Raw genomic sequence first — 23789 nt, 5'->3', positions numbered from 1 at the left:
CTGTCACTGTTTGTGTTGGAGTCTTGAGCTGCAGGACTCATGAAGACAGAAGCAGGTGGGGGCCCAGCATGGAGGATGCCCATGGTGTTCATATGTGGGAGCACTGGGCTTGGTGGTCTGGAGTAGTTGGTGCTGCTGAACGCCACAGCAGGGTCCTCTGGGCAGGAGGGATCCTTTTCCTTCTTACTGTATTTCTTTTGTTTCTCCTCTTCAGAATATAATTAGATTTTTTGTTATGTGTTAGGATGGGCTGAAATGTTATTTGAGGTTAAGCCTTGTAGCAGAGTCATTACAGGTCCCTAGAAAAGCTCCACCCCATTCTGAAGCAGCACGTTATGTACTCATGAGACTCCAAACACCACCGTGCTGTGCAAATACCTGTCTGCATTACTCTCCAAGCGACTCCATTTCACATGCTGCTGCTGTCACCATGATGAATTGTTTCACGTACAGCTTTGGGATGATGACTTCTAAATTTAGGGCTTGGCTTCATGGAGCCTCCCTGGCTGTGGGTGTATGACAAAGAGCAGTTCTGCTCGTGGGTGCCAGCAGCAGAGCTGGATGGCTGGCACTGCCATGTGCTCATCCCCCTCACACAGCTGAGCTTTGGCTCATGTTTAAATAAACACTGTGCAGTTGTATAAATGGGGATAACCCGTACTTCACTGGCAAGCCCAATCTTGCAAAGTCAGCACCTTCTGCAACTGAAAATGCCTCTTTTTGTATGCTAAGAGAAAAGAGGATGACGAGGATGATCACAGCAAAACACACAACCTGTTGAAAAATGTGCTTTCCTGAAGCTGCCTGTGCCATTGTGCAAAGCACAGGTCTTTGGGGCTTGGAAAGTTTTAGTGGCCTGAGGACCCTTCAAATACTTTGCTTCCTTGTACCATTTTTTGTGTGTCTTAAAGTTACCTGAGGGGAATTTTACATTTCAAACTGGGTTTGTGCCGTTGGCAGTAATCATAATGGAATTAATAGTTACGTTTTTGTAGAATTAATAATAACATTTTACTAGAGTTTTCATTTGCAAAGTGCATTACAGCTGGTCTGTAATTAATTGCATACCTATAGTGGCACTGAGCTGTATCAGAGATACCACAGTGAGATCATTAGAGGACTGCATCAGTTTTTAGGGGCTGTGTTTCACTCTCACCCACTGGAACAGCCAGTGCAGACCTCGCTTAAGGCTATGCATCTTCCCAGTTTCTCATGCTCTTGCTGCTTTTCTGCTTAACTGTTTATTTCCTTCGTTCTGTTTATATGTCCACTCGTTCAGTGTCTGGGTGATGCTGAGGATGGTTCCTCTGAGCTCCTTAGTTTGTTATTTTTTGAACTGCACTTGTAGGTGTGTTCACTGACAAGGTAAACAGCAAAGTTACCAGGCTCCAGTGGAGTGCACCTTCATTCCTTCATTTACTTTAGGTAGTAGAACCTGAAGAATATTGTTTGAGTGGCAGAAAATAAGGCCTGTGGTCCACCAAAGGTGACGTGGGACCATGCCATGTGCCAAGCCTGGAGTCTGTAGCAGCTCCCCTGCCACATGGGGAGGTGAGTGCTGCCCCATGAAGCACAGGCAGCAGCAACACACCAGAGATCCCTTCCCACCCACGATTTGGCAGTTTTCTCCTCTCACAAAACAGTTTCATTATTTTGTAAGAAGTCTGTCCACTTAGAATAAAGTAATTGATACAAGCAATTTCAGTCCCCTTTAATATAACAGATCTCAAGTGTGAAACCTCCTTACTTAATGATCAGCATAAAATAAAAGTCTTTTTTTTAATGTAAGTTCTCAGTTAATTTTACAGTTCGGTTGAAGTGAAAATATCATTAAACAGAGTAGCATTAAACTTTATGCTTACTGGGCCTCCCCTGCTCTGCAAGGGAGAGGTGAGTTGGTGTCTTGACAGCCACGGTCAGATCCAGCTTAGCCTGGGTCCATCCCTCTCTTTTCCTTGATGTCATTAGAGATACACCTTTCTATTACAAACTGAACTTGCAAGCGAACCTTGACATAAAGCGACGATATTTTCATATTATAAAGCTGGCATGGTGAAGCTGCATCCCTCATATTAAACAGGCGATGGCTAATTGTGAGGGGTGAATTTAAACACCAGAAAGGTTTGAAGGTCACCTTTGCTAATGTTAGGTTCAGCTGTCCTGTTTATTTGGGTTGTGAGCTGGCAGGAGCCCTCGGTGCTGGTCCGAAGGCTGCGCGGGCGGCAGAGGAGGAGGAGGATGAGTGAGCTGCCGGGAGGAAGCACCCGCAGCGCCTCAGCAGTGGCTCAGCACCCGCCTGCAAGGAGCTTTGAAGGGTACGGGAGTGCGCAGCTTTGTGCTGCTGACAAAGGACAGGGGATGTGGTTTCAGCTTCTCCTCCCACTGCCGTCCTTCCATTAAGTGCGGGTTTGATGGATTCTGTAGTGAGCCAGGCAGGAGCGTGCTCCCTTCCCCAGGCACGGCTCCTAAACCCTTCACTTTTTAAACCCAAACCAGGCTCTAAGCTAGACTGTATCAAAATGCAACATTGCCACTGATGAGCTTGAAAAATAAGGGCAGAATAACATTTTTCAATTTAAAAGAGTGTTAATGCTGGAAAAGAAAATAAAATGAGGAAAGAAACTGTTGTTTGCTTGAACTGCAGGAGACACAGTTGTTAGGGAAAGAAACATGAAACATTCTCTGGTAATCTGGGAAAATATAGGGGTTCTGGGAGCCAAAAAGTCCAGCTTCAGGAAGGTAGGCACACTCAGTCGTCTTTCCAGAGCCATCATCATGAGCTCTGCTGTGACCATGGGCTCTTTTCAGAGGCATGTTTCCTCTGCAGGATCATCTTTCTGTTAGTTTCAGAGTTTTTATCCAATTCTTTTAAACATCCCTTTGAGATTTGTGTGTGGCAGAGAAAAGTTCTGTCAAAAAGGAGCCTCCCAATCCTAAGGGTAAACTTTCAACCAGAGGTAGCATTTGCTGTTGGTGGATTTGGAGGGACTGAAGGTTTTTAAATGTGTTTTGTCTGTGCTCCTATTGGAACTTGGAACCTGTTAGCTGTGGGGGTTTGTGATGATTGAGGTTCTTGGGCAGTTCCCTCCTCTGAGCTGTCCTTCCTGGGTAGGACCCAGTCAGTGTTGTGGGATAGTCTGAGTCGTTCCTCTGTGGAATTTGCAGTGTACTTGGACATGGTGGCCTGGGAGAACAGCCCTGTCCTTCTCCCTGCCTGCTCTCACCTTAACGAGCCGATGTCTTCATTAGCCGCCCTGCTGGTAATCTGCTGCTGATGAAGATTAATAGGGAAAATATTTTCTAAACACTTCTGCCTGCGTTTTCATTAATCTGTGCTTGGAAAATTAATCTTGTGGAGTGACCTGCAAAAGGTGTTAATTGCCATTTCAGAGGAGGATTTATCAAAAGTTTGAGGAGGTGCTGCAGCCACTGTACAGCAGTGGCAGGAGTTCCAGAGGGATTGTCCCTGTCCTTCAGACCCTAGAGCTTAATTCAAGTAAAACCAGTTGTTTTCAAAAGCTTTTTGGGGCAAAGTGCAGCCTTGGCTCTGGTGAGGGCCTAGTTCCTACCCTTTCAGGTTCAGCATGGAATTAGAGAAGAAGGAACAGGTGAATAATTGAATTACTGTCCATCCTTAATACTCTATCGTTATTTTTGAAGACTGCTCAGATCAGGAAGTTCTGTAGGTTTTGTGGTTTTTTACAGCTACCAATTATGAAATTTGGCATGAAAATGAAGCTGTGTGTTACATGAGTGGCTTCGGTGTGATGATGATTTATTGTCCACTTTTCCTTATGAAAGCCACTTGGTAAATTCCTCGTGATTTGTAAACCTACAGGCAGCGTATTGGATAGAGATGATGGATTATGCGGCCGAGGGAACAGATTTCTGCCTGCCCGTGGGACTCATTTCTAATGACAGTTTTGTGGTGTCAGTGGGAAGCTGGGAAGCAAGCAGCCCAGAATTTTCTGTTTTCTTCTGCTTTTCCTTGAATCTTGAACTTGGTTTCAGTAACAAGAGAAAATCTTGCTGTTCAATTTTGTGCTGCAGCCAGTGCTTAGTCTCAGCAAAGCGTTTTCTCTTGGCAGTGAACAAGCACATGAATGTCTGCACCTTTCTCCCAAATGCTGAAAACTTGTGCTTACAAAAATGAAAGAAACACTGTCTAAATTGACACATGTCATTGGGAATCTTCTTGTGATTTGTCAGCACTCTGAACCTCTGGACACTGTGAGTTACCCATGAGAGCACTGATCTCCTTTTGAACTGGATTTGGCCAGTGAACATTTTAGTGTTTCAAGTTTCTATGTATGGATGCAGGTTTTGTAAGAGGGGACTCCTTTTAAGGGATGGCATTTCACCACTTCAGTCTTGAAAAAAGCTGAAATAGTAATTTCATGTTCAAATGACATTTCAGTTCTTGCTCAGCACCATTCTCCAGCAATTCTCTTTCCTGAGCCAGCTGTGTCCTTCTTTGCAGAAGGACAGAGGATTTCCAGGATGCTGTTTTCTACAGGAGCAGGGGACAGGGCTCAGAGCCACTGTTCCACACTCCAGACATGCCCCTGCTGCTTTGAGGAAAACCATCTTTTCTGCTGACATCAGCAAAGCCGCACTTTGTACTCACAGTCAAGGAAAAAAATGTTTAGGTTGAGCAAAATGCTGCTCTGCCATTGCCAGTAAAACACCCGGAAACCAAGAGGATGGAGAGTACAGATCTAACGACATAAAGCATGGAATTGTCTCTTATGAGTCTCATGATCTTTTCCAATCACTGTCAGCCTTGAAGAAATGTTGTGAATGCTCTAATTGGTTGTGATGGGGAAGACGGAAGATTCCCTCTGCATGAGAAGAGTGATGTACTAAAAATGATTCAGCGTTCTGTTTTGTCATATAGCTCATCAGCGCTGTCTTGCTTTTATTGAGAAAATATGCAGAAAGCACTTTAGAAGTGAAACTGTTGAACCTGCCAGCTAATCACTTGACTTTCATTTGTCAATGCTCTGTGACTGCCAGGTCCCCTTCTCTGTGTGCTGCCACCAGAGGCTGTGGGATGGTGGGACTCTGCAGCTGGAGGAGGCCGAATGGAGCCTGCTGCCACCATCACTCTCCACACAGTGAGGCCTGGGTGACCTCCAGTGATGCATTTGTGGGAGACTTTTCAGCCCTCATGACCTGCTAAAGAACCTGCAATTCCACTCATGTTCTTTATAAGCATTTTCAGCTTCTTAGCTAAAGAGTACAAAAGGTTGGAGGGTGATGTGTGAGGTCCCATTAAGGTTCATTTGTGTGAAGCCTTGCATCTAATTAATCGGCAAAGTGCCCCAGGTCTGTTATTAGATGCTGGTGGCAAGTCAGTTAAAGCAAAAGTAAATCCTTAGGGTCAGTTTTTGTGCAGGAGACGTGGCAGGTGACGTCCCAAGGGGCTGCACCTTTGCAGTGGTGTCCCGGCACTGCAGCTGCAGCTGCAGAGGTGCAGGGGCAGGTACAGGGTCCTGGCACAGTGGACTCAAGGGTCTCAGGGCCAGGTGGTGGCTGGTGTTCTGTACATGGCAGGACTCAGGTGTCTCTTGGAGGACAGTCCATGCAGAGAAGTGCAGGGACAGATCTTGGCAAGGCAGCCCTGTAGCCTTTCTGCCCCAGGCAGAGTAACCCAAAAGGAAGGAGGAATGGGATGGTCCAGACCCAAGATCCATGATGCCTCCTCATCCCATTCCTAAAAGAATGCAAATAAGTTGTTGGCAGTGTGTAGACAGATCCTCTTTGGAATGCTGAACTTTGAATGCCAATGAAAGAAATCACTGTTATTTTACAAGAAGGAAATTTGCTCTTAGCTTGCCATCTCTGCTTCTACCCTCCAGAATGTCTCAGGGCATATGGGAGATATTTACTTTTGTGTTTAGAGTTGTGTTTTCCTTCCTCAGCTGTCCAAGTGATATAACTGTTAAATAGCCCTGAAGGGCTCTTCAGAAGGTGAAATCCCAGTAATAATGTCACTTCAGGTAAATCCCAGTCATAATGTCACCTCAGGTATGCACCAGGAAGGACTCTGAGGTTTAGCCACTACTCATATGGAGAGCCACCCCCATCTTGTATATCTTGCCATAGCAGACTTCTTCCAATGTTCATTATCTGTCATGAAAATGAGCTTTCCCTTCTCTGATGAAAAATTAATGCAAGTAAAACATTGACCTTTCACTGCTTATTGAACGTCAGAAACACTCAGCTGTTTGCTGGTGGTGAACTTCAGTAAATTTTGGTGCCCTAATCTTGAGAAATTAATGCTTTTCTGTTTGGGTTTTTGGGACAGGAATAAAATATTGATAAGTTGGTTGTAAGCAGTATAAACTTGGTATTTCTACAACAGCTTGTCCAGAAAGACATTCTTAAATGCCTGTTTACTGTAGCTCCTGCCATTGCTTGTGAGCAATAGAGAGGTTGTAAGGATTTTAAATCAGAATGGGAAGATTTAGTATTGGCATACATAATAATTTGTTTTAGGTTGTGTAAATGCTTTTTATTAAAGGGATTCTCTGGAAGGAGGTTTGAAAGTCAGGTCCTTCTGAATTTCTATGCACTTGGATTCAATTTTCAGATTTCAGGAGCTACTGAAAACGTTAAATGGCTTCCTGAAATGGGAAGGGAAGCTGCCCATATCAGCTTCCACTGGAAGCTCCCTGTCTGGAGCACCAGTCACTCCCCAGCCCTGTGCTCTCTGCTCAGGCTCTGAGGAGCTGCAGTGGAACCGTGTCAGCTTTGCAAAGAGCCTGAAGTCAGGGATGGACATGTGTTGGTCATTAAGTCACTCACTGCAGCACCTACTGCTCTTAATTGTAGGCAAGTGGAGTAAAGAGAACAGGACCCAGAACCTGAGCCCTTTGTAGTGTGGGATGTCTGCAGTAGCTCCAGGGCTGATTTTGCCCAAAGGAGGTTGCCATAAAAAGATCCTGGTGAAGGCTTCATGTCCATTCCAGCACAAAATTAATCCAAGATAAAACTGCATGTATAATTAATAGCTCCCAACAGTTCTCTTAGATATTTATATATTTCCTATGAATTGGATTTGTTAGACCTGTGCTTATTTGCCCATGCCAGAGACAGTGGACATGTCAGACAAATGTCCCTCACACAGTCGTGCTCATGCCCTGCATGCTCTGGGATTGTTCCAGATGTGGCTTGTTTGTGTCTGCAAAATACCATCTCAGCCTGCATTTCCCCAGGGCACTGTCACATTTTGTCTGGTTTCCCCATTCTGTGATGGTCTCTTTTCTTTCCCAAAAAAGAGAATCAGACAGATAATAACCAGCTTTCCCAGTTGGTGCAGCCTGCCCATGATGGCCATGGTGGAGGTAGCTGGGCTGGAGATGTGGTGCTGCTCTTGTCACAGTCTTTGCTACCTTAAACAAGTTTCCACCAAGACCAGCTCAGTAATTCTTTTGTGCAAAGTCTCCCCAGATATAAAGGCATTTTGACCTCAACCTGTCTTCATTAATCTTTGCCTGATCCATTCAGTCTCAGCCCCCCAGCAGCTGAGGCAACCAACACAGACATTAATGGTACATACAGCTTTGTATCAGATTTTCCATTGATGTTTTAGGAGATATGATTAAAGCCTTCAAGTAAAGTTGCATCTAAATCCTTATTATAGCCCACCCCATTATTTTTTGTTCTCCTATTAGGATTTTAGGCATTTCTTTGACATTTTTATTGCCAGATTAGGAGGAAAACGCTTGACTTGTTTGCAGTGTTCTCATTATATTGTCTTTCTAACATTTCTAAAAGAGAATAAATATAAAATACTTCTGTGTATTGTGTCATATTTCAGTGTGACATTAATACGCTCCACATTTTCCAGCTCACAGTTCTCACCGTGTGGTGACAGTCAGGAAACTCTTGCATGAGGGTGGTGTGGGGTGGCACAGGCTGAGGAGACTGTGGGGGTTGATGGTGTACGGGGACCCAGGTGATGCCTGTGCTGTAGGTTGATTGCATCCCACTGGAGAACCACCTTGGCAGTGTTTATTTAGGCTCCATGGGCCTGTGGAGTCAGAGCAGCCTCTTGTACCACTTTTCCTCCTGCTAATTGCCACTCACATCAGGGATGTTGGGAATGCTTTTCTCTTACCTGAAAGTATGGGGGCCTGGCTCTCACGTGAGCATGTGCCACCCAGATCTGCTCTCAGTGACCCCTTCCATACCAGTGTCATCAGATGGTCTGTCCACAGAGCTTGTACTCAGGTCCAAACAGGTCACCTGCCCCAAGTCCCTTTGAGTGTAGGTAGTGGAGGTGAATGTGGGAATCCTTCCCAGTGAGAATTCCCATATCCTGAATACCTGGTTGAGCACAGCGTGCTTGGAGCTGTGTTACAGGTTTATTTTGGGTTTATCACAGTATCTGCAAGAGCAGCTACAGGCAGTGCTCACACTGTGTGGCCTCTGTCCTACAAATCAGTGATTTCTGCTCAACCTTGCCTTGCCTCACCTGAAATAGCTCCCAGGTCTCCAGAAAACCCTGGGGATTACTCTGGAGTATTCAAGCTGGTGACACAGCCAGGCTGTGAGACTCTTTGAGGTACAGGAAAGCAGTGGGCAGGACTAATGGGGAGTGGGATGCCGCAGGAAGCCCAGGTGTGTTATCCTGGTCATCACCCCACAGGGGGTTTTATGATCAGCAGTTTTTGGGTTCAGTTTGAGCAACATGGGTAGCAGGGAGGGAGGTGAGTAGTATGAAGCCTTTTGTGTCAGATCAGGAGGTGGGTTGAAAAGGATATTTCATTACTAATAGGCCATGACTGCTGGCCCTAAGGAAATTTTGAGCTCTTGGAAAGCTCGTAATCCCGTCAAGGATCCAGTGCACATTCCTGGCTCGAGCTGTTCCTGAGGGAAAGTGATGATGTTTTCCTCCTACATCTCACAACTTTGCCCCTATCCAGGCAGCATCCCTCCAGTACACTTTTCACCCAGGCCAGGGTGATTAAGCACTTAAATTGATTAATCAAATTTCTTCTGATGAGAACTACTGTCATTCATTAATCTGAATGGGATTATAAATAAGAGCTGGCAGAGAAGGGAGACAAACATGTTGACAGATAGACCTGCTGCTTTGAATACAAATCACACCACTGCATCTGGAGGGTCTAAGCTCCTGGCAGCCTCAGAATAGAGCTTCCCTAAAGGTAAAATTAGACTGAGATTAAAGTATCCCCGTATTAATAAAGAAATATGCATTTATGAAGAGGCAGGCACTGCAGTGGGAGTGTGGGGATGCATACCAATGATCCTGCAGTGGGCCAGGCAGTGGGTGTTGCTGCCTGTGGAAGCATCAGTCCCCACGTACACCGATTTCTGTCGTTAAGCCAATGTCATTAGAGGATGCATTTCTAACAGCAAGAAACTTAAAACCTTGCAGTCTTTGCAGAGACTTCAGAGCCCCACAAAGGGAAAACAGGGTTTGAAAAATAAGCCATTAAACATTTAAATATTTCATTAAATATTGAATATTTCAAAAATTGCTTTCTAACGAGTCCCGAGGTAAACAGAACAATATTTGTTAACAAAAGCCACCAGAAGTGACGAGGTCCTGCAATGCACGGGCTTTGTAACCTTTCCTCCCCTGATCAGCCATCACAGGAGAGCCCTGGGCTCAGTCCAGGTGCTATTATCTGGGTATGGCTGCCAGTGGCATCCAGGGCATATGGGAGGTTTGAAATGTGTCAGGAAAAGAACTGACAGGCTTAAACCCGAAATCCCTGCACCAGGCTGAGCGCCTGCACAGCGGGCAGTGCCTGGGGCTGCACAGCGCTCTGCTGTGATGCCACAGCTGAAAAGTGAAGGGTCAGGTTCTCTGTGTTTTGCAGCTGCCTAGAAATGTTAAGAATGTTTTTGGGATCTGCTGTCACTACCAGGGACTCCTTGCCCAACCTGGCAGACCGTAAGCAATTGCTTAAGTTCTGTTGACATCGCTAAAAGGCGAACCTTGCCAGCAGCGCGGCTCAGCCCAGGCTGAGATCTGAGCACGTGGCTTTGTGCTTTGCTGAATCAAAGTTACTATTTATGAATGTCAGAGGAAAATCCAAACCTGTCTAATATCTGTGTTTCTCCAAGATGATGAGTGAGAGAACACGGTTAGCAGTGTTTTGGTTTTGATTTGCAGCAGTAATGGGAAATTCTGGATGCATTCCTATATTATGACACTCCTTAAGTCAAAATCAGAGCTCTGGCAGCAGCCTTCTGACCCTGGGGATTCCACAGGGTTCAGATGTGGTTCCCCCTCCCTGTCTACTGCTTTAAAAAGCTGAACTGGGACCAGTCTGCACGGGGAAATGTTGAGAATCTCCTGTGTGCTGAGTGTGGCTGTGCCTTGCTGTGCCCTGGCCGAGCTGTCACAAGCCCCTGTCAGTGTTCCCGGCTGTGCCTGGCTGCTGCGGGAGGATGGCGGAGATTGATGGCACGTGGCTCCCTGCGCGTGGTGCTGGCATCGAGTCAGGGGGTTTATAGCAGCACATTGGCTTTTCTCTCTGAATCCTGATTAATGGAGTGGGCGGGAGCCGCCGCTGTCTCCCGGCTCCCGCAGCTGACAGGGGCGAGCCTCATCTGACGTTTAAATGGATTTGGAATGTGGCTGTGGCTTCAGCATCTCTGTCCTGAGGAAAGGATCATCTGTTGTACGATAACCCAATCTGAGAAGGCGCTCGCTTCAGGTCTGTTTGAGAAGAGAGGTGACACACAAAATTTGAGGGGTTTTCCCAGTGGTTGCTAATTCTGTGGCCAAGAAGCCCAATTTTCAGCTGCCTCACCTTTCTAGCTGGGCTCTGCCCTCTCAGAGGGTCAGCAGAGATTCTTGTGGGTGCTGGTTACAAACAGACAGACAATAGCTCCTACACATAAAACAAATGTATCACTACAAACAACTGACAAATTCCTCTGGTCATGATTTGTATGAAATCCAGAGGAATCAGTTTCAGGAAGGTTGGATGGTGTATCTGCTGGGGTATGGAAATGTTGGTGAAAAGAATAGGATAGCAGTGGTACCTGTAAGAACAGATTATGGAGATGTCTGTGATAAAATCACAGAATGATTCTATATATCATGATAGGGATGGGAGAGTGGGGCTTGTCATTGCATTTTGACCACCAAAACACAGGTTGCTGCACTGAAGGATGCTCATGTAAGCTGCTTTTCCAGTTTCCCTTCCATGCCTGTGAATCCATATGTGCTGCTGCTCCTTCCCAGTGTGTGCTGGTTACAGCAGGAGAGCAGAGCGTGGTGGGGCTCAGATACAGCCTCTGTTTCAGGAGACCTGTGCCCTGTCATCAGGATGATGAGAGGAATGAAGCCAACACCTCTCTTGGCTTTCCATGGAGGTTTGATGGCAGCAGTGCTGCTACTGCCAGCAGTGTGCTGCTCCCTCATGGAAATTGGTGAGGAAGCTCTGAAATGGTCAGTAATTACAGAGGGAGATCCCAGCAGCCTGGGGATGTACCAGGGAGCTGATCAGCTGCTGGGATGAGCACGTGTTGCTCAATACCACCACAGAGCCAGGAGCACAGGGCACGCTCCTTTTCCCCCAGTGACCTGCACAGATCCTGCTCCTGGTGTTTGGAGGCTGCTTGGGTGTTGAAAGCTGAAACCCTACCACCAAAAAATTACTCAAGTATATTTTAATAATATACAGCCATAGGTCTTACGTGATTTGTTCTCTAAAGATTGATTTAGCTTCTTATTAAGGGAATTGGGAATTCAGTGTGAAAATCTGAACAAAATCTAGGCGGTTTTTAGGGTTTTTTAAATATCCACTAGTGTAACTCACCAGGGAGAAGAATTTCAAAGCCTGTCCAACCCTATCTTGAATTTTTGATTCTCCTGCTTTCTTGTTTCCATTCCCAAGGTATGCTTGTTAAGGAAGAACACCTCAGCATTATTGTATTATTTTTAAATAAGCCACAATCACTTTAAGGAGCTCAGGATTAAAAAAAAAAAATAAAAAATCCAGTAATAATTTGATTTTATATCCCCCCCCTTCCTCCAGTTTTCAGAAGTTTGGTAATGCCAAGTGTGCACTGCATACAAATGGCAGGGCGGGAAGCTGTAATTGCACACCCTCCCCTGCTGCCCAGAGAAGGCCTTTTCTCCTTTTCTCTTTAATTACCCCTGGAATTGTAAAGGGATGAGCTGCAGCAGAGCTGGCAGGGCCAGGCCCTCCAGCAGCAGTGTGGGGGCTGTGCAGAAGGTGCCTGTGGCTGGTTCCTGGGGCAGGTGTGGGGGGTCTCATCCCGGGGAGCTGCACAGGAAGGATCCCCACAGGGGCAGGACATGGTTTCTGCTTAGGGCATCCTTGCCACACGCACAGGGTCGTCTCCAGGGACAAGGACACACTCCCTGATAGGGGATGGTCCCAGCGTCCCCACAGCCAGGTCCCTTGGCCGGTGTGCTCAGGGCTCCTGCAGGGTCAGGCTGCTGCTGGCCGTGTTCTCCTCACCACAGTCAATGAGCTGCTGAGGTGGCATTTCTCCTCAGACTGCTCAGAAATGCCTTTTCTCTTCTCCTGGAGATTTTGTAAACTTAAAAGAGAATCATGAAAAAAAATGTTCTCCCCTGTCCAGCCCATTAATTCAGCCTGCTCAGGACAGAATTAACCTTGGCAAGCCTTGCAGAGGAGAGAGTCATTCTAACCTTAAAAATCTGCTGATTAAAGCTGGTTTCAGGAATTCGATTTCACTTAATGCATTGGCTGAGCGCCCAGCCTGGCATTAACATCTCCACAGACACATAGGCCTCTGCAGCTTTTACCTTCCCACTAAAAAACAATTAAAAAAATAAAAGAAAGCACAGCTAATGAAACCCCCTTTGCCTGTTTTGAGCAAGAATTCATTTTAAAGGCTGCTTTAGCTAAAGGTATTATTCCTGCCCTGGTTACCTGTCTGCTCTGGCCAGGCAGGGTGGTATTTGCACTCTCCTCATTAGCTGCAGGGAGCTGTTGAGCTGGCAGCCCTGGGCCATCCCAGGGCCAAAGGCAGGGGTCAGCAGATACAAGTGTAGGAATATCCTACACCCACCTCCCCACAACCCCAATGTGCAGGAATATCCTACACCCACCTCCCCACAACCCCAATGTGCAGGAATATCCTACACCCACCTCCCCACAACCCCAATGTGCAGGAATATCCTACACCCACCTCCCCACAACCCCAATGTGCTGAGCCATCAGGCTGCAGGTTTTGTGTCATCCACAGTGCTTAACCCATTAATCTTAAAAATCCTCCAAAACAATGACACACAGATTTCCTAGGTTTCTATTTATATCCTCAACTTTTTCTTATGCCTTTTTGACCAAAAATTAATGTAGTTTTTATTGCTGTCATCACTCATTTTGCCTGCACTCCACATGCTGGGCTTCCAGGGGCTGTTTCACCCCTGCAGTGTTTCTCTGCCGCTCTGGTAGCTCTCAGTGCCCGTGGGGACAGTCCCTGCCATCTCTCTGAGGCCAGGAGATTGCTCAGTGTGTTGGGTCTCCTTCATCCCAGCTGTCCAGGTTGGACATCCACTCTCAAAACATCCATCCAGAGTCAGATTCCCATGTCCTGCTGCCATGGGGGAAAAAAAAAGAAAAATGTAAGAAATCCTTTCTGTGTTCTGCGTGCTTTTTGAATTCTCTGAGCTGTTAGGATTTCTTTAATGGTTTGCTGAAATGTTGAGAACCAGTTTTGTGGAGGTGGGAGGCTTTTGTGTGATTCATTATTGACAGCTCTAGAATTATCCGCAAGACAGCTCTGGAGAGGGAGGGCAGCGCTCCCGCCTGCTGCGCACCACGAGCTGCACAGAGCCCAGCGTTGGGGTTTGTTTTAATCAGCCGAAGTTTCGATCGACTCCACAGCAAATTGGGGTAGGAACAAGTCAGGGGGTGCTGGAATAGATTGATACCTATCTCACAAAGTGCTGTGGATGTCCCTGGCTGCTGTGAAGGCTGCTCCAGCGGCTCCAGAGCAGCTTTCCCATCCTCACTGGGAAGCAGGTTGGACTGGGAGATGCTGCACCTCTCAAGCTGCTTTCTGGGGTGGGGGGACCAGCTCTGAGTCAGCAGAACTGAACACTGCAGACCTTTCCATGCAGCCCCCAGTGCCAGGAGTCACTGTCAGGGCAGCTGTTCCCCAACTCTCAGGAGGGATTTAAATGTTAAGCTTTTCTTTGGATTATTTTCTGCAAGGCTTTTTTCCTCCTCTGTTTTTCCTCCCTGCATTTCAGTGTGTAGAATGTACCCTTGACACATTTTAAAAACATTATTAATCTTTGTCATTTGTGTTTTAAAAATAACTCGGTGATAGCAGCCAGTCCTTAAATCCTGTTTAATTCAGGCCGACCTTGTGAGCAGTGATCCTGGGGAGGGGGGACTGCTGCAGCCTCCCATGTGCTCACTGAGCACGCATGTCCAGCAGCACAGGCACCCCTCTGCACTCAGGATCTTTGTGATTAAAACAGTTTTATGTGTTTGGGTTGGCACCAGGCTTGGTTTCCAACCAAAAAAGTTTTAACGTTCTGGAAATGTGGGGTTTTTTTCCCTTGCAGAAAGAATTCCTCAGCTTTGCTGATTTCAGTTAATCAGAGAAGCAGAATTCATTAAAAAAAAAAAAAAAAAAACAGAAAAGAAACAAACTATATTTTGGCATTTTGCTGTCTAAAATATCTGACAGCAATTTTTTCAGTTTACAAACACAACATTTTCAGTTGAAATACCCAGGAGATAAGCCATGGAAAAAGAAATGAACGTGTTGTATTTGCCAAAAAATAAAAACACGAAGGAGCAGAGATTCAACGGCAGCCCCCAGACCAGCCCTGTCTGTGTCATGGTGCTGAGCACCACAGGAGCCCCTGTTGGCTCTGGCCACTCCAGGGTGCCACCTTGGCTGGAGGTGGCAGGGCAGGGGCTGTTAGGGAGGGGGTTCTGTGAGCTGTAGCAAAGCCTACAGTGCTTGCACTGGGCTGCCACAATGCTGTGTTGTGTGTCACCAGCCCCAGACCAGCAGCAGAACAACGTCCTCCATTCGTGTCACGCACTGCCACCCCTTCCCCAGCCCGGCCTCTTGGGATGGTTCCTCCACTAACCTGCTTTCTCTTTTTGTGTTCCCAGTGCCTGTATGGCTGCTATGTCCATTCCTCCATCATCCCCACGTTTCACAGAAGGTGCTACTGGCTTCTGCAGGTAGGATGACAACGAGTTTTCTCTCTGGGGTCACCTGGTGGAGCTGCTGCAGCCACGTTCAGCTGCTGCCAGGGGGTGGGGGGAGTCAGCATCCCGTGTGTTACTGTCTGGGGGTTTTTGTTTGTGTGAAAGGGAAATGGGGCTTCTTAGCTGTATGTCTGTTTGGAGGGATTGTATATTTTCTCTAGCAATATGGAGCTGATGCCAGCTCATATGTTCTCTAAACATGGAATTGGCTCAAGTGAGACTTTCTGGAGGTTTCCGGTTGTGTTGTTCCATCCTGAAGCAAGGCAGGAGCCAGTGAAGCAAATGCTGCACAGGCATGCCATGGTGTGGGAGAGATATCAGCCCTGGGCTGTGCTTGACTTTGAGGAGAACCCTGGGGCTGTTTGAATTTGGGGTGAACCTTGGAGCTGGCCCTGCAGTGTATCTGCTTTCCTTCAGTGAGATGTTTAGTCTCCAGGGAGTATTTTGAAGTCACTCAATGATTTTTCTTCTGGCTGCTGTGGGAACAGCAAAGTCCCAGGAGGAGTCAAGCCAAATTTTCCTCTTATTTACACAGGGTTTGGGTAGCTCCCCTGGGGCTGTGGGGGTGTTCGAAGGATCTCATGTGGGAGTCTGCCCTAGGGGTGTTTGCTGACCCCACCTTTGAGGAGCTGTTCACATTCTTGACTGGTTACCATGGTGTACAAAGTGGAAGCAATTTGTTTTCTTTCATTATGAAATGGCATTTGACACATACTATAAAAATATTGTTTTAAAGATGAAACTCCCATGATCCTGAAAACAAACAAGTCTGAGGAAAGTGACATCTGTTTCTAGAAGCAAATGGAAAATAATTCCTGTTTCTCCCTGGTTTTGCAATTGCACTTCCATACTAAAAAAGAAGATACTGCTGCTGTCAGTGGGGCAGGACACAACCCACAGAGGATGGTGCCCACAGCATGGATATAATCAAAGAAAACACGCACCAGATGTCACCCTCCTCTGTGATACTTATGTGTTCTCAGTTCCACATCTGTGGCATATATGCAAGAAAGGAGGAGATGCTTGGCTGCAGTGGTGGGAGCAGCGCTGCACCTCGCAGAGGAAAACTGTGGCTCCTCTGAAAACACAGCATGACTGCATCGATCCTCTTCTCTTATGGGCTACCCAGGCTGTGCTTATCCTCCTCGAGAGCTCCTGGCTCCATAGGTCACCTCTCTTCTCTTCCTTTTTGAGCTTTGTATTACTTTTTCTTGTTGTGATGTGCTCCCTAGAAGTGCTTGCTGGCCCTGGCTGCTGTGGCACTTAGCCAGCATCTCCCTGATGGGTTGCACTGCAGCACTGTAGGATCTCTGAGCTCTTCCCTGGGGTCTGGCTCCTTCACGTTCACAGGGTGTGCATCAATGTTTAGTCATTCTCTTTGCTCTGGTAATCACTTTTTGTCAAGAGGATGGGAAGTACATTTCTTAGAAGCCTATTTATAAAATGTGCTGCAGGATGTCTCACTGTGGCTGTGGTAGACTGGTATTCCTCAACAAGGACACGCTGTGCCTTCACTGTGGGAGGAAGAGGGGTCTGTGATTCATGGCAGCATCTCCCAGGCATAAACGGGCATCCTTCAGTCATGCGCTCAAGGTTATGCAGCCGGCAGAAAGGAGCTGGCCAAGAATAGATGACGCTTTTCTATCGTCTGCACGGCGTTTGTGTTCAGCTCCATGGTGAATTCAGGAGCAGTGTCAGAGAGACAGAAGGTGTTTTGTGCATCTCCTTCAGAAGTTTTCACTTCAACAGCACTGGTAAATGAGTTTGATATTCAAATATAGGTACAGCCAGGGCAATGTGTAACATTAACCTCCAGCAATATGTTTGGCTTTATAGTTCACAGAGGCATATGGGTGACTTTCCATTTTTTTGGGAGATATTCAGCACCTTCCTGGGACTCTCTCTGTGCTCTCTGTGCAGTGTCTGGTCAATGGGGAGTAAATACAATTAGTCTGCGATGCTAGCTATGTTTTATGGGATGATCTTCCTCCAAATCCTATTGTCAAGTTAGATATTGATTAAAAATCCCCACACAATTGTTCTTAATCTTTCCTGCCTCACATTTTCAGCATGAAGGCCAGGACTCAAACAAGCCACAGGGGCTCACAGCTCTTCTCATGTATTTACATGGCGCCATAGACATTAATTATATGGTGATGTCTGATTTCTTACTTAAATAACTTTGTGTTGTCATTTGTGATTGGCATGATGTGCCTGCTCCCTGTAGACTGGTCAGAGGGATGAGAAATGAGAACCAATCATCTGGAGCTCCATGATGCAGTTTTCTGGGTCTCAGCTAGAAGTTCTCAGGCTGTCAGCAGAGCCCGTGGTGCTGGCAGCTGTGGCTGGGGTCTGCTGTATGGAGCCTTCACCTCCTCTCTCTTCTCAAGGGGTTTCACAATTTTGAGACATTTCAAGCTTTCTTGATAATGGATTTTAAATGCTGCCCTACTCCAAAGACCTTTAATATTTGTAATAGGTGTTGTAATTGCCAAGTCAGCATTGACATGTTCCTGCCAGACATGGTCCTGACCTGGGCCTTGCTAGCCTCTTGGACTGCCAAGAGGCTTGGATGCTCTCTTGGACACTCACTCTTGGGCCTGAATGAAGAAAGCATGCCCAAGGTGGCAGTTTCCTACATTTGGTTCTCATATTTTACTTTTGATTATCTGATCTCTAGAAATATGAGATCATGCTTTGAGTGACACAGGCAGAGAAGAAGATGAGGATGAGGACATGGGTGGCCTCTTCACAGGTTGCTAGGGAAGACACCTCAATAGAACTTCAGTTTTTATTGTTCTGCATTATCTGTTCCCTTCTGAGAAGATGCAGAGCCCTCGCTGCTCACAGTTCACTGAGCATGGAGCAGAGCTGCTGAAACCTTTTTTGAGATGTGGGTGATGGCAGGTCCCAGGCTTCTGCAGAGGCTTTGGCACAGCTGTAACTCTGAGTGCGTTGGTTTGTCCATGGCAGGACTCAGGTTGCCCATGTTAGACCTTCAGCATAGTACCAGACTTTGTGTCATTGGGAAAAGAAGAAGAAAACCCCCTGTTTGCACTCGTACTGACTAATGGAGAGAAAATGTGGATTCTCAGACACAGACGATTTTCAAACATTGGCACAGCTGAGCAGGGAAATGCAGCATTCCCTTCTGTGTGTTGGAAATTGGCACCCCAGGAACTGAAAATTAATTTGACTGCCAGGCTTCCGGGCGAGCTGCTGCTTGCCAGGGTTACAGAGGCAGGCTTTGCCTTCACCCATGGACTGCCATGGGCCCCTTGCTCACTCCCACTCCTGTGCTGCACAGCTGGAGATGCTGAGCTCCTTGGATGCTCATCGTGTTCCACCTGTAGCAGGAGCTGATGTCTCCTTTAGTGCTGCTGTTCAGGCACTATAGGGATGGGAGGGAATACATATTTTAAAAGTGTTGCCCTTTTTTGTAATTAGGAAGTACATAAATTGTGCTATAGGATTATGCTAAAAACTTGTAAATTTAGACCTCTTGGCCAGTCAAACAAATTAAGACTAACAAGCCTTGGAGAGAGGTATGTCGGCAGATTGCTATTTCACATTGCACATGCATAAAGTGCTCACTGAATAATTCAGAACTGGTGCAGAAGAGTGTCAGTGGCACTGTTCTGGCAGGTGAGCCAAGGAAGCAGAATGGGATGCAGGCTGAGCTAGGCAGGCACAGGGACACACCAGAGCTCCACAGAGCCCCGCTGTAAATCCAGTGTTTGCAGTAATTGCTGAAATGTGATAATCCAGTTCTCTGGGAGCCTGGAGGAAAACTGCATTTCATCTTTATTGCTCACACACTCACAGGATGCTCCCAGCAGCCGTGGCAGTCGTGGAATACTTTTCTGTAGGGTAGGAAATGGCAGAGGAAGGTCAGGGACATCAGCAGTCATGCCAGGTGTAATATCCAGGCAGGATGTCTGTCACAGAAGGACCCAAGTGGGAGATGCTGAAGGGGGCTTTGGTGGTGGGCAGTATTTGGGTAGTGGTCTTTAATTACTGTTCCTGCAGTTCTGTGTGCACCAGCTGTGCCTTGCAGAGTATGTGTAAGCACTGATTGAATGTCTAAGGTTTTTGCAATATTCTCTGTTTATTCTGTTTTCTCCTGCATTCTTCCTTCTGATACACTTGAATATTCAGCAGTTTGTTACTATGAATGTCTGCACTGACACTTGATGCCCCGAGTGTATTCCCTTCCTAAAATACATCTTGTCTGAAAGCTGTGGGCAGAAAGTATCGAGACCTAAAAATCATTTAAAATGTTTTACATGACATCTGTCACTGTCCTGCATAAATTTAGTGTTTGTTCTATATTTTTTTGCCTTGGTTTTCCATTATGCCCTAAACAAGAGGAAGCCCTTCCCGTTTCTTTTTGACAGCACCCCATCAGAGTAGCATTTCCCTCTCTGATCACTTGTGCTGCGCTGCGTCAGCAGCATCTCCCGCATCCCTGGCTGGAGCAGCGACAGACAGCTTGAGGATTTGGGGCTTTTTCAACATAAATTGGAAGCATTACAATCTCATAAAATTTCTCAAGACTTTTGCTTAGTAATGGGTTTTTATTTTTCATTTGGGTGAAATAAAAGTGGCTGGGCAATAAAGCACAGAGGATGCTGCGCTGCACATGGGCACTTAGCTGGGTCCTGTGTGTTGGGGGTGGGGTGTGAGCGAGGCTTCGGCACAACGAGCCTGTGCATTTTTGCTAACGGGATTATAAACTGTTGCTGCTATGCTGGCACATTTTCCCGAAGTGTTTTAGCCTGTATGATGAAATTAAGTGGTGTAGAAGTCCAGCAGAGCATGGTCTGTGGTACTGAACCATCGCCAGTGTGGCTGCACGCCCCAAGCATGCTCGGGATACAGGTGGGTGTTCCCAGAGCACACTTGTGCAGTAGCTGTGCTTTACCTGCCTCTCCTCCTGTTCCCAGTGCCCTGTGTGCATGTGGAGCTGTGCTGGAGAGGGGACTGTGTGTGGAGAGACCAAGCAGCAGCTCCAGGAGAGCAGAATTTTCTTCTGTGTTGATTTAGCTCTGAGCTGCTGCAGCAGAGGTGCTTTTGGTACCAGACTCTGGCAGGATGCAGCAGTCAGTCCTCTTGTGTTATCACTTGGCTTCATGATGCACAAGTATTTTCAGAGGATGAGGAAGTTGTGGATACCCTTTTCATGGTTCCTTAACATGCCTTTGACTTGATCTCTCTGAAGGATGCTCTCTTCTTTCCCTCCTTTCATCTTCTCACCAGCTCTTCTGAAGGCATTGTGCTTGTTGCTGTGTCTCTGCTGACGTGCAGTCACTGGAACAGCCGTGTCTCAAGACTTCCCATCATGTTTTTCAGGGTTCATTAATGATCTGAAATACTCCTGGAACTGGTGGAGCTGTGCAAAAACTGTTGCTCAGTCCAACTGAAATTCCAAGGGTTCAGTGAACTCTTTTGTAATAATTGTTCAGGTTTCTTTTGTTGTTGTTGTTTGTTTTTTGGGTCATATGCCTAACGTACTGACTCCTGAAAGTGAATTTCAGAGAAACTATGTAAGAGAAGAAAAGGGTCCTGTGCATCATGCTCCCATCCACTCTGTGGAGTGTCACAGAGAGCACAGCTTGTGTGCTGCTGGAGGAAGGACAAACCCTGGGGCCATGTTTGTTGGGACAGCCGCTTGCATTTGCTGCCATCCTCACACGCGAGATGACAAAAATAAATGGGGATGTTGCTTCCATGAAAAACATTTTCTGTGACAGAAATCTACAGTAGATAACACTGAGCTGTAGCTTGGGCTGGACTGTGCCTGTATCTGCCTGGATCCCTGTGAACCAGAGACTCTGCAGGGTGGGTGAAGTGGGGCTGGGAGAGCAGCAGCACGAACCCTCTGCTGATGTTCCAGTGAAGGGGAGGCAAAGAGGATTACAAATGAACTTTATGTCAAGGGCTGGAAACGTTTTAGCCGGAGTGCTTTATCTTTTGTAATGTTTTTATAAATTATTTATTAACACACTTGCTGCATTTTCCTGAGAAATTGGTGGAAGAGCAGAATGTATAGACAGCGGATTATATTCCAGAAGAAAGACGCCTGTGATTAAAAAACAATTTCCAACCCTTTCAAACACATAACTTTATTTTAGACAAGCAGGTTTCTATTTTTGTACCGCTCCCCACCATTTTAAAGAAAATCCCGGATTCGTTCCCTAGATATATGAGGAGACTGACGTTAATGCGAGCAAACTAAAAAGCAGTCAGAGTGCTTTAGTTGTTGCTTAAATAATCTGTTGTCATTTATAGAAGAGATGCATTTCCCAAACTGCTGGGGGATGTGCCTGGGTTGCTGATTGAGAGAAGTTCTGGCAGGAGCGACAGAGAAAAGGCCAAAACGTGTCCAACTCCCACAGAAAGGGAGAGCAGGTTTTGTGCTTTCAACTCTTGGTGGAAATGATGCCCCATTTGCCCTGGATGCTTGACCCAGGGGAGGGGAAAGCATTGGCTCTGTCCCTCCTGGGGGCTGCAGCCCTGCCATGCACCATGACATGGCTGGGGAGCAGCCACAGAGCGGCTTCTGGTGCCCCTCACAGCGTGAACAGGAGCTCCTGCCTTACCTAAAATGGGTGTTGTCCCTGGGGCTGCAAAGAGACCCGGGGTGGGCTGGGGGTGCTTGGGGACCCTGTGAGAAGCCTGCTGTCAGTGGGGAACATCAGCACCTCAGCAGGGACACCAAGAAATGACACGACTGGAAGCAGGATTACTTTTGCTCCAGTGCCCACCCCTGTGTTCTCCCGGGAAGACCCCTCGGAGCGGGAATGTCATCCCTGTGATTCTGCTCCGGTTCAGGCCAGTGATGCTGTCACCGAGACATCCTCGCGGCAGGGATCGCAGCCATGCGGCAGCACAACTCAGCTGGAAATGAAATCAAACCACAGGCTCCAAGACACTTATTAATATGCTCTGTATACTGAGGATTAGGCTTTTGGTGACACTTAAATTGAATTCTAATGCTATTTTGAAATATATAATACGCTGAATTTACTTCACCTCAGGTTTGAGTTAATGGTTTATTAAATTATGCACTTTGCAGTGGTGAAGTTGTTTCCTGGTGTAGGACACCGAGCCTTGCAGGAGCAATGCAGCGATTCTGCTGAGCTCATCCACATCCTCCCTGGTCAATTATTAGGTCTGCAGGTGTCAGTGAATGTATTATGCCGTTGGCTGGAGTTTCACCCTCACTGGAGTTATAATTGGGGCTTGAGTTGGGAATTCTGTAGTGAAGCAAATTACAATTTGAGTTTAGAGATCTGGAGTTCGTTCTGGCGTGGGCAGCAGAGGACTTGGAGCAGATGCTGCCAAGGCTGAAGTCTCTCTCTCTAATGCAGGGTATTTTTTCCCTTAATACCCAGTGTTTTGGCCTGCAGTGAGTTACCCTTGTATTTTATCTGTTAAGGAACACTTTTGTAAGTGTTTTGGATAAATCACTTCCCAGGTGCCTGCAGGTTTGAATGCTCTTCCTCCTATCCTGTGCTTTTGTAAGTGTCTTGCTTATTACCCCGGTTGCTTTTATTCTCACAATAATCTTTCATTTCTGAAGGAGTCTCTATTCCCTTTCTATCAACTGTCACTGATGTCTGAGCTGGGTTAATGAAGCTGTGATGCCTCTTGTGTCTCACACTGCCTCAGTGGTGTGAAGACTCTCCACCCCTGTCACCTCTCACAGCTGCCACCTGCATCCTGCCACCTGATCCCACCTGGGATGCATCACTGCATCCCTCTCCACACCCATGGTGATGCTTTGGGTCAGACCAGTGGATGGGAAAGGCTGTTAGATCCATGAATATATATGTGGTGCACTACCCTTAGTGAAGGGCAGGAAAGGTTGTTAAAAAGAGCCCCAAGTTCATGGTCTGCACTATAAAATGCTGTGTTCACCTCTGAGGCTCTGGAAATGGTGCGTAGGGACCACAGCCTTAGTCCTCTGTGAGATCATGCAATGGTCATCTTAGCATATTAATGAAGGGGCAAAAGCCAGACAAGGACCAACCTAAATGGCTTTTGCTTCTGAACAGGTGGCATTCCTAAGGGGATCATTTTCTGTGTCAAGGAAAAAAGTGCACAATTTTTATCACTGTACATTTTTTTCCATTAAACATCAGCTTTGCCTCTATTCCTCGTGCTGCCGTGGGGCGTGTATCATACGACTGTCTGCTGGCTCACGCTGCTTATTGGCCATGGGCAGCAAAGAAGGCATGACAGAGTGAAATGGAGGTTGAGGTTTTTATAAGTTTAAGTCTCTGTTAAATCTCTTGTTCCCAGGAAAGTAGATTTCCCAATAATGCAACCAGGACAAAATAAATCTGTTGGATTCAATGTGTCTTCATATTGTTCCCCTTGTCGGATGGCAGACAGGAATGGCTGCTCCCGTCGTCCCCGCAGTAGCTGGTGCTGCCCTGGCCAGAGCAACAGCACACACACCACTGCCCTTCTGCTGAGCTCTCCTGGCAGTCACCATCCAGCTGAGCCATCACAGGCACTTGCTGCTGGAGAAGGGAGGCAGGATTTTCACCATTCTTC

General features: G+C 46.7%; 1 protein-coding gene across 6 annotated transcripts in view; it reads left to right on the top strand.

The window, feature by feature from the left end:
• The window catches only part of CAMTA1 (calmodulin binding transcription activator 1), a 236006-nt gene that overhangs the window by 111897 nt on the left and 100320 nt on the right, over positions 1-23789 (top strand). For all 6 annotated transcript variants that reach the window (XM_088066393.1, XM_005528324.3, XM_088066392.1 and 3 more), the window contains one exon: positions 15126-15197. In XM_088066393.1, the coding sequence (XP_087922519.1) occupies positions 15126-15197 (72 nt within the window). The remainder of the gene's footprint in view (positions 1-15125; positions 15198-23789) is intronic.

This window comes from Pseudopodoces humilis, chromosome 24 (genome assembly GCF_049639895.1).
Source record: "Pseudopodoces humilis isolate 2021_Gansu_Grassland_sample_001 chromosome 24, ASM4963989v1, whole genome shotgun sequence".
Lineage (NCBI taxonomy): Eukaryota > Metazoa > Chordata > Aves > Passeriformes > Paridae > Pseudopodoces > Pseudopodoces humilis.
Note: the sequence above shows the minus strand (reverse complement) of the source record. Positions and strands in the feature narration are given on the sequence as shown.